General features: G+C 37.5%; 1 protein-coding gene across 1 annotated transcript; it reads right to left on the reverse strand.

Moving 5' to 3' along the window:
- Positions 1-806: 806 nt before the first annotated feature.
- LOC108368873 (ras guanine nucleotide exchange factor B-like) lies at positions 807-7,403 on the reverse strand (the record flags this gene model as incomplete). Its single annotated transcript, XM_017623817.1, has 3 exons — positions 7,279-7,403; positions 6,236-7,132; positions 807-1,928 (listed from the first exon to the last, which is right to left on the reverse strand). A coding segment is annotated over exon 3 (907 nt), but the record flags the coding sequence as incomplete, so codon positions are not given.
- Between the last annotated feature and the right edge of the window lie 4,372 nt (positions 7,404-11,775).

The following is an 11,775-nucleotide window of genomic DNA, read 5'->3' on the forward strand; positions in this document are numbered from 1 at the left end:
CGCTTAGGCGGTTACAGCGCCAAATAAGAAGAAGAAGCACCTAGAGCAAGCCTCAGTTTGTCGAAAAAAATCTGTACTCTCCCTTTCACTAGTCAGTTTATCAGTCGTGCGGTTCTCTAATTTTTCAGTGTACCCAGATAAAAAAAACTGTCAACCAAAGTTTAAAGCAGCTAAATGATAAAATCCGTTATCCATCATCTGCTTGTAAACTGGACAATAGCCTGCCAACCTAACTTTGTGGTTTACGATAATTTCCTAAGGTATGCGCTCAAAAATATAGCAACCATCACCACACCTGTACCAGTCCTTAACCCATTCTCTGAAGCCTGTCATGGAGTAAACGAGTGTCGCAGTAGCAGCCTAATCTAGTTAATTCACTCAGATGGCAGAACGCCGTACCCACGACCTTAAGTTAAAAAGGAGAACGTCTAACCCATTTTTCAAAGACATCACGTTGAAAGTTCGTCCATGCCTTCTTCAGTGGATAATAACGATAGTAGAACCTCGAAACATAGGAGTTGCCTGTAAAAGCTTTCAAAATATTGGCCTCACCCATTTCATCATTCCTTTCCCACTGTTCTGCCAAACTGACCAATTGTTGTCTTTCCCATTGTTTGCTATGGGAAAACTTGTGCGGCTAACTTGTTGTCGGCACAAATTGGCAGCAACCATAACAGACCATAAACATATGTATGTACCAGGTATTTATGTGAGTATTCACGATTAGTTAAAAATATTTAAAAACCTTTAGAAATGTTCACTTTGTTAGGTACTGACATAGAGGCACGACGCAAAGGGTAACTTACCGTTTCTGTGCAATTTCTGGCGTTGACCGCCGCCGACACCTCCAACATCTCTGATGCCATGTCCATTATGACTACCGCCATTGTAGTTGCCACCGCCACCACCACCACCACCACCGTTGCCGTTGCCGTTGCCGTTACGGCCATTTTTCTTCTTCTGCTGTTGCGTCGACGTGCCACGTTTGTTTGTGTTGACAGCGAATGCCGATGTTGTTGCCTTGACTGCTGCAGCATTTGTGGCATCTGCCAGCGCAATATTGTCCGCAACAAATTCATTACTATTTATGTTGCTCTCGATGGCCAGACCACTTTTGGTTTTACGACGTGTTGCTTGATGATGTGTTTGTCTATGTTGCTTTCGTTGTTGTTGTGTTTGGTGGTGTTCGCGTTGTTTACGCGATTTTTCATGCTTGTGTGATTTGTTTGGCTGCGAGTGCTGTTGCTGTTGCTGTTGCTGTTGCTGTTGCATTTGCTGCTGCTGCTGCTCCTCCTGCTGCTTCTTGCGCTTTTGTGCGCGATGTTGCTGACGCAGTGCCTGTTGCTGCTGCTGCTGTTCGAGCCGCTGTAACTTCTTCGCCGCAACTAGAGTGCGCGCTGTCCAAGAGTCGATGCTGGACTCGATAAAATCGGCTCGACTTGTATTGGCCGGCATTAGGGTCTCGGAGTATTCTCTGAGCAGCTGCGCGGGGGATAGGCTGCGCAGCTGTTGGTGCATGAGTTGTGTACGTGCAGTTGTAGCTGCATGTGTGGGTGTGGCGGTGAGGAATATAAAGTTTATGCTCACTAGCTGCAGATAGCGCAGTAAAAGCGGCAACCGAAGTCTTTTAGTTTTTATTCTCTCGTTAGCGATTTGTTTTTTCACAGAACGCATAGTGGAGGGCTTTTCCTTAGAACGTCTAGAGCGCAACATTTTCGAAACGTTCGTTTCCTTCACTTTATTGGGAGTTGTGATTTTCAAAATTCACTACTTCACACTTCACGATTTGTGTTATTGTGATTTCCTTTTTATTTTTATCTTATTTTTCTTAATTATTCACACCTGTAGTAGCATAAATATTTTCTTACACTTCACAAATTTATACTCTGTCGTAGTTTTCTTCACGATCATTTTTGTTTAGGCACCAACTAAATGGAAAAAAACTCATATAATGAATGCTCACAACATATTTCCTAATCCATAAAATTTTCTTAATAACTGTGGACTGTGAAATCTTAGCATTTCCTTTGATTATGAAATTTAAGCAAAAAATTAAATTTCACTTCAGCACGATAAAGAACTGTTAAATCGGTGACTAAATTTTTAGTGTTTATATTTCTGCTTTTTGATTTTCACAACAGCTACTGCACGAAGTTTCAAATAGGGATTAGATGAGAAATATACTAATTTGAGAAGTATTTAGAATTGTTTCTTGAAATACATATATCATTTCGGTAAATATTCGAGAGATCGTTAGTAAGCCATTGAGCCAAAAAATTGACAAGAGATTACGGAAATTCGTTCCAAAACACATCATACTCATACCCTGCCGGAAGCCTCAACAATCAAAGCGAAACCACAGATTATACAGCTATTAAGCTCAGAGCTACGAAAAACTTTTTAACGAGAGGTGAAGATAGAGACTAAAAGTTTAAACAGATGGCAGCGTTGATCCGGACTAACTCGGATTTAATCCGGATCAACTGCAGTTAATTCCCGAGTTGATCCGGATCAACGCCGCCGTATGTTTCTGCTTTAAGATAAGATTCGCCATGCCCGATTCTGCCTACTGCATTGACATCAATGCTGTGCGGAGAGATGTTATAGCGTACGTTGGTAAAGCAACAAAACTTCATTATTATCACAGTTCGAAGTCATTGTGAGGTGAAACCACATCTATTTTTGAAGGTTGGCTAGGCTAATCACTTCTAGAAAAACCTTTGGATAATGCGCGCTTAACATTTTAGGTGGTTAATGTATATTTCAGAGAGTTCTTCTGGAGTCTTTAGAAAATGCGACATAAGATGCTTAAATTTCAGCGCCGCGAAGGCTGAACAGGTAATCATAAAGTGTGTAGTTGATAATACTCCATACACAAAGTAGCAACAGTATTGACAAGAATCCCAAACTTAACTGGAACCCAAGCATTGAAGAGCGTACAAGGAAGGCCACGATGGCTCTATATGGAGCCAAGAGAATGTTAGGCAACAGATGGGGTTTGAAGCCGAGGATTGCNTCCGGATCAACGCCGCCGTATGTTTCTGCTTTAAGATAAGATTCGCCATGTCCGATTCTGCCTACTGCATTGACATCAATGCTGTGCGGAGAGATGTTATAGCTTACGTTGGTAAAGCAACAAAACTTCATTATTATCACAGTACCAAGTCATTGTGAGATGAAATCACATCTATTTTTGATGGTTGGCTAGGCTAATCACTACTAGAAAAACCTTTGGATAATGCGCGCTTAACATTTTAGGTGGTTAATGTATATTTCAGAGTTCTTCTGGAGTCTTTAGAAAATGCGGGATAAGATGCTTAAAACCCAGCGCCGCGAAGGCTGAACAGGTAATCATAAAGTGTGTAGTTGATAATACTCCATACACAAAGTAGCAACAGTATTGACAAGGATCCCAAACTTAACTGGAACCCAAGCATTGAAGAGCGTACAAGGAAGGCCACGATGGCAACAGATGGGGATTGAAACCGAGGATTGTGTACTGAATACACTCTTATGGAGCGCTCGTCTGGTGGCTAGCCCTTACTAAGGATTACATAAATAAAAAGCTTAGCGGAATTCAAAGGTCAGCAGCCGCTGGCGTAACAGATGCAATGAGATCCTGTCCGAAGGATGTTTTGAACGTTCGTTTTGATTTATTACCGATAGATATCTTTATCGAAAACTCAGCTGCTAACAGCGCCATCAGACCGCGTACCATGGGTCTCTGGAAGCAAAGACCGTTCCGGTACGGTTCTATCTCAGACGCATTACCGCCTGAAATTAAAGCGCTGCCCACTGAATATATCAGTAAGGTACATCAAAGAGAATATCCCGCAAGAACGCAGGTGAATATCTTCTCGTGTAGCCAAGCGGCTATTCAGGCACTCTCTTCTACTTCTGTTAGATCTCAACTAGGGGATGACTGTAGGAGAGAGCTGGTCTATATCTGGTCTGATCAATATGAAATTACCATTCGAACATTTCCTGTGCGAGTGTCCATCCCTCGCAAAGATATGGCTAAGGACACTCGGCAAACCATACCTGCAAAATGTTTCAGAGTGCAGCTGCCTGTCTCTGTATGACGTACTGCCCAGCACAAAGATCGCTCAACTGGCACTTGGCCTATATCTATAGAAAGTCAAAGGTAAAGTAAAGAAGTTTTCTGCACTAGCACTATAGCCTGATATCTTTACCAATTGGGTCATAAAATATGCCGACGCGACCGAAAGGGAAGTCAGGTATGTCCCTGACCTATTTCGAGCATTCCGTGAGGATGAGGAAATGCTTTGTTCTAACAGAGTATATGCTATTCATAATAGAGGTCCGCAATTGAGCAGTGAATCTAGTCCACCTTTCCAATAGCTTACTCTGTCTAAGAGGTTAAAGAAGAGTGCTTATAGAAATTCTTATATCTCTCGATTTCTTTAAACACTATATTGCATTCCTAGTAACCGTACTTTTGACAAACTAATAAGAATATAGCAAAAATTATTGTCGGGGACACCGCCCTTAAGGTGACCGTCTTTCTTACTTTTCGATCTGCATTCCTACATATGTATGTAGATAAATTTTCACTGGGGAGGAGGATGATAGATTACGAAAACGGCTTAAGTCGTTAATGTACATCCTTTGAGGTGTGTTAGTAGGTAAAGTTATCCACGTGACGGTCCCGTCCTAGTCAAGGCCTTTCGTCGATCGTGCTCGGCGAATATGATTAGGAGGCTTCGCTTTATAGACCCCGCCCATGTGATTAAGTTTTAATGAAGCTTCAATGGTTTTACAATTAGCTAAATCGTCGTGAAACCGGTGTCAAGGTTTTTTTTTCTCAGAAGGGCAGCCATTTTAAGTTCGCAACCAAACTTTGCCTCTACGTTGGTATCCATACGTGCGAACGGATTTTTCTCTAGCTCTCGTCACAATTATTTTTGCAGTACTCAAAATTTAAACTTTTTGATTAAAAATCAAATTTTAAAACATGCCATTTTATTTTCAAAGCGAGTTTTAATGTTTCAGATGTGCCTTAGTAGACCTGTAGTAGAATTTGGGAACCCTTTTTTTTTGAGCATTTTAACTCATTAACTTCTAGTAGAACTGGTCTTTTTCTGACAATTTTGAAAAAATATGGCAGTTAGAGGGTTAAAATATTACACAAAAATGGAGCACATTTTACTAGGGATTACAGAAAACGAAAATCGCGTATCAAGGGGGAAGAGTAAATATATAATCAGCCTTGTTGTCAACTTATAAGTCGTTCCCATAATTTAACACGCGAAATGAAAATAGCTACATTAGGAAAAATTATTTTTGTTTTTTTTTTATAATTTTTGAGAATAATTGTTAACATAGAATTCGCAATAAGGCCCAATTTTTCAAGAAAGATCAGAATTTTTCGCCAAAGCAAAATAACCTTTAATCTTCTCTAAATAACTGACTTGAATTTTTGGAAAATTTAGTCTTGTACCTATAAAAGATGGAATGCACCGTGATCCTATTGGGGTTCGGTTATAATTCAGTTCAGACCCTAAAATAATAGTTCCCCAGAGTAAGAACAAACGCTTAACACTCTCTTTTTAAAAAGGGCGGCGCTATCGTAAGCACTTTGAGTCCCGAAAATAAAATTTTACACTACCTGCGATTAGCCCTACAGTATTCTAAAAGAATTTGAATATGTAAAAATCGCAAGTTTAGAAATTTTCAAGCCAAATTTAACTGAACTTATAGGGAATTTCAAAATATTTCATCAAAAAAAATTTATTAATTTGATAGCACTTTCTTACACGTCAGGCGATACATTCGAGTTCAATTAATTTTTCTGTTGAATACAATTTTTAATGTTATAAAATGAGTTAAATTTTTTTTTTTAATTTGTAAACGTTTTTTCTTTTTGAATCACATGTGAGCACGCACAATCAGTTTTTGTCCAATTTATAACTAACTAATATATTTGTTTCATATTTCTCCGTTAAAAACTTTATACGCGCAATAAAAGATTTTAATTTTTTAAGTTACTAGCGGCTTTCTTTCCACACGCAGAGACGCTTATTGAAATTAAAAATTTTTTAGTGCATCTCATCACAAATTAGTATTCCCATCGCCAGCAATTTTATTTATAAGTTACCCAATTTCCGAGAATTACAAGCAATCTGCTGACGCTTTACAATGCTATTGGCACTAGCACTATGAATTATTACCATTGAAATTTCAAATATTATTAACAGCAAAGTAAATTACTAACATGAACGGAACTGCTGTCATTCACTTTGCCATCAACACGCAACAACAATTCTTGCGGCGATACAAGAATCGGAACTGCTTCGCGTAGCACAAACACGCTTACATACGCAAGTATGAACAACTTCCGGTTGGACGCGACGGCGTCGTTGTTGTTTTTGCTTACTTCCTTTCGCGTGCCGCACTTATGGACATACTCGTACATGAACTTTGAAAAGGGCTAAAAAGTGTTGATTGTATTTGTGTGCTTGCGACTATTTTTACACCTTCTTATTGCACTTTGGCTTGCTGCACAGGCTGGCTATTGTTGTTGGAAGACGCTACTCCAGTGCTTTTATTACGTTTCTTGTTTAACTTTAATTGCACATGTAGAAATGTTTGCGACACACTGGAGCATTTTTTGCAACAAAAATGCATTTAGTTTTTACTTTTTCCCCGTACTCAGCTTTTGAAGGACTGCTCGCGGCAAAAGGGGTCGCGTGCGATTTGAAATGGGGCCGCACGTACCATCGCGAAAATACTCGTATAGCATACATACATATGTACATGTAAAGCAAGCATCAACGAGTACTACGACAGCGACAGCCAAAATTAAAACGAACAAGCAGACGATGCGAATTGCCGTGACGATGACTCTGACGATGCAGACGAAGTTGCGTACGGCGACAAAATTTCTATTTTCGTATATCCTCAGAAAAAGGGCCAAGAAAACACCGATCTCTTGGTAGCCTTCATTATTTGTGCGATTTATCGCGAACGGATGGCGGCGCTTTTGTAGCACCGAATGTTTTGATGCATTTAATTTCTTATTTTTTCATTTCAAGCTCCATATTTTCCGTTCTCAAGTGAATATCTATTAAGGAAACCAATTAGGCATTTTAACACTCCTGGCACACTCACACTGTAAAATATTCACATCTCTTAATTGCTTTTACCACACGCATCATTTTCTTTATGCCCGTTACTAAACCACCGTTATACATATGTACGCATTTTCATTTAACACCATAACCCCGTCGTAAACAAGCACTTATCACCATAACTTACATTGCGTAATTGCCTTACTTATTTTCATATTTTTTCTCACTATTTTTCAAAAACACAAAACAAAAAAATAATTGTAATTTAATGCGCGTTTACTCGCCCGCTTTCCGTTTTTATGTCCATTCACGTTGAGCCACCACGAAGAACTGAATCGATATTCACCAACCTTCGACGCCAGCGCCTTCGATTTCGTTTATTCCTTTGATGATCTTCGGCAAAGCGGCGCACTTTGCTTATCAATGCTAGGCAGTGCTGCACTTTGGTGAGTTTTCCCCATTGCATTGCGGGTGTTTGAATGCACCGCTTGCGCATGGGTTTGTATGTGTGTGTGTGTGTGTGTGTGTGTGTGTGTGTGTGTGTGTGTGTGCTTAGTGCATTGCGCTAAAACTTTACTAGCGGAAACTCACCACATTTAGTGCGATGCGACAACGAACATGTTCGTGGTTACTGTTTGGTGTTGGGTGCGGTGCTTTTTTATTTTGTTTAACCTTCACCGTGGTACTATTTACATACAAATGTAAAGATTTTAATTTTGAAATGTTTTTTTTTTTTTACTTTTTCTCCCAATGCGGCACATTTACATACATACATCTGTAAATATTACATTATTTTGGCGAAATATTTTACGTAGTTTATGTTTTTTTTACCTAAATAACATTTAAAACATCTAGTTTGCCAGCATGTATATTAGGACGGGTCGAAAATTTAATTTTTCTCAAATCTCTTGGCAATAGTGAAAATGTGTTTTATCATGATCGTTTATTTCAATTGTAAGAGCCCCGACCCCCAACGAAATATACTAACCNTTTTTTCCATATCTATATATACCTTTATAATGCCAGCTGTTTAAAAATTTAAACTCAAATTATTTAATAAAGAATGCCACCAGATCCGCTCGTTCGTTCGATTTTCAAAAATGAGGTGTCAATTTAAAGATTTTGGACTGTAAAAGTGCAAAAGAGTTGCCACCTTTAAAAAAACTTAATTCAAATTATTAAAAATCCATAAAAATATTGCATCAATCGAAATGGGTTTGAAAAGCCTTCTTTATTAACTTAACTGTAGGAGGGTTGCCACCTGTTAAAAAATCAAATGCAATTTGAGTTAAGGGAATATGGTAATAGAAATATGTATCACCATATGAGCGCAGACGAAAAAAATTTGAGAAAGAAATAGTTCGTAAATATTTTGAATAGGGTTACCACCTGTTCGAAAGGTCGACTTCAGTTAATTTATACACAATGAAATATAAAAATATGTGAAACAAAAGAGTGTTAGGAAATCTTTAGTTTGGACATTAGTGTTCAAACCGTTAAAAAGTTAAATTCACATTATTTAAGAATTTTAATGAATTATTAAAATATTGGTATCAATCGAATTGGGTTTGACAAGGCTTTATTTCTGAAATATATTCCGAGGGTTGCCACATATTTGGAAAATAAAAGTCAACTTATTTCATCAGTTAGGTAAAATATGTGTTGAAACCTCTTTTGAAGGGGGTTGCCACCTGTTTAAAAAGTCGAATTTAATTAACTTACACGGAAACTATTTGAAATATGAAGAAAACGGGTGTCAAGCTAAAGAATGTTGAAAAAACTTTTGTTTGAACATTAGGAACATTTGAAGAAGGTTGCCACATTTTTAAAAAGTGGCCATAAAATGATTTATTAAGTTTGAGGAATTACTAAAATGTGGGCATCAATGGAAATGAGTTTGAAAATCCTTATTTGTCAAATTTAGTTAGGAGAGTTGCCACCTGTTTAAAAAAATCCAACTCAACTTAAATTAACGCAATTAGGCAATTGAAATATGTATCACACGTTGGGTATACATAGACGAAAGAAATTTAAGAATAGTTTAGTTTGAAAATACTTTTGAAAAGGATTTTGAATAGTCGTAGTATTTACTTAACTTATACGCAAGTTTCATGAAATATTAAAATATCGGTGTCAAGGTCATTAGAGTTGCACCGTTCTTTCGAATTTAAATATGAGAGGTCGAACTAAAGGTCTTGGACTGCAGATGTGCGCTTTTCTAGGTTTTTGAATAAAAATTTTGGGCGTTTTAATGCCATGAGGGTTCACTAGTTTCTATAGTTTGCAAATTTGGGCACAATTTTGGGAGCTATAACATGGAAATATTTATTTTCCGTTACCGTGGAAAAATTTTTGTTTATACAATTGAGTATGGAAACACCGATAGCAATGACAGCTCACGAAACGCGTAACCATGTAAACCTCGTAGACATTACCAATATTTTGCATGGAAAATCGGCTTATTTACGCGATTTACGCGGTTATCAGACATTTATGCCTTTAGATGAACTGCTGCTGGACGTTGGGAGGGGGGTACTGGGAGTAGGGATCTTGCTGGAGTTGTTTGAACGGTAGGTTAGTGCCGGTTGTACAGATCTTGCTGGCTGTGAGCGGTGGGGTTGCGCTGGTTGTCGGCGCTATAAGGCAACCGGGGTTGTCGACGGATCCTAAATAATTTTTGTTTGTGGTTTATATTTCTACAATCGAAAAATATACTTCAAACTTACGGTAAACCTTGGGCCACTATGTCTTCCAATACCTATCGATATTTTTTTTCATGGAGGAACTCCTCCTTTCTTGCCAAGTAGCATTTCAGCCATTCCTGGGCTTCAACTGCCGTCCACACCTTGCGTTTTCCGCAAAAGACTTTTATTATTTTGTAGTAATAAATACTTATGTATATCAAAATATGCAATTTGTTACTTACGATTTGTCCTTCGTTGAGTTATAGAGCATGATGCTCGAGATGATTTGTTGTTATTAAGTCTCTTCTTCGATATCGTATCTTTTCATGAAACACTTTTGGCATTCCCGACTTTTGCAAGCTGGTATTTCGCACACGGCATGAAGAAGGATTCCATCTGTGATTGGGCTCATGGCTATTTTACTATGCCTGGGTACTTGTTTTAAGGCCAATGATGGTTCCTTGAGAAATATTTTTCGTTTTCATTGCTCATTTCATCTGTAAATTCAATAACGAGCGGATCTTCAATAGCTATGTTCCTGTCTGCCTCCTCAAGATTATAATCCTCAAGTGGTTGTTCTTCATTATCCACTGGGACCATCGATCTAGTCACTCGAGTCTATAATCTTAAAAGTCATTATATTTCCTCTTCCGCCAATCAATTCTTGACGGTGATTAGCTTAAATAATATAAAAAAATTGGGATTCAATCTCACTCCAACTAAATTTGCACAAAATAAAACGCAATAAGTCAAAGCACCTGAACAACTGATAAATATCGCGATTATTTCTATTCTATATGTAGATACATATGTACATGAATTCATGCACAAATCGAGAAACATCAAAAGATAAGATGCCAGAGCACATAATAAAATCCCCTTATGCATATAGATACAAATTATATGTGATAGAGATAAATAAGATACAACAAAAATAATTAATGAAAACTAGTCCATCATACAAAATGTGTGACAGAATTACACATATCGTCCTGTTTATTATCATTTTAATCAGCTGTTCAACATGCAATAACAATTATCTACATAATTATCTTTTAGCTTTTCTCACACAACCAAAATTGTGCAATACTCTCTACTATTGCTCTTAGAAGTGATAAGACGATAGCTGATAACATGCAACTAACTACGGGTACTACATATGTATGTACAAAGCTTATAGCTAGACATTAAACTGTAAATTATCANGGATTCAATCTCACTCCAACTAAATTTGCACAAAATAAAACGCGATAAGTCTGATAAGTCAAAGCCCCTCAACAACTGATAAATATCGCGATTATTTCTATTCTATATGTAGATACATATGTACATGAATTCATGCACAAATCGAGAAACAACAAAAGATAAGATGCCAGAGCACATAATAAAATCCCCTTATGCATATATGTAGATACAAATTATATGTGATAGAGATAAATAAGATACAACAAAAATAATTAATGAAAACTAGTCCATCATACAAAATGTGTGACAGAATTACACATATCGTCCTGTTTATTATCATTTTAATCAGCTGTTCAACATGCACTAACAATTATCTACATAATTATCTTTTAGCTTTTCTCACACAACCAAAATTGTGCAATACTCTCTACTATTGCTCTTAGAAGTGATAAGACGATAGCTGATAACATGCAACTAACTACGGGTACTACATATGTATGTACAAAGCTTATAGCTAGACATTAAACTGTAAATTATCAGTCTTCACGCGTCGACCAACAAAAACAGGTTGTTTAGAATTGCAAAGTGCCAAAGTGAATGTGTTTGTAATTGTAGTTGGACGAGATNCTAACAATTATCTACATAATTATCTTTTAGCTTTTCTCACACAACTAAATTTGTGCAATACTCTCTACTATTGCTCTTAGAAGTGATAAGACGATAGCTGATAACATGCAACTAACTACGGGTACTACATATGTACAAAGCTTATAGCTAGACATTAAACTGTAAATTATCAGTCTTCACGCGTCGAC

Source organism: Rhagoletis zephyria, unplaced genomic scaffold (assembly GCF_001687245.7).
Source record: "Rhagoletis zephyria isolate East Lansing unplaced genomic scaffold, Rhagoletis_zephyria_1.1 Rzeph_scaffold_03370, whole genome shotgun sequence".
In the NCBI taxonomy this organism is placed as follows: domain Eukaryota; kingdom Metazoa; phylum Arthropoda; class Insecta; order Diptera; family Tephritidae; genus Rhagoletis; species Rhagoletis zephyria.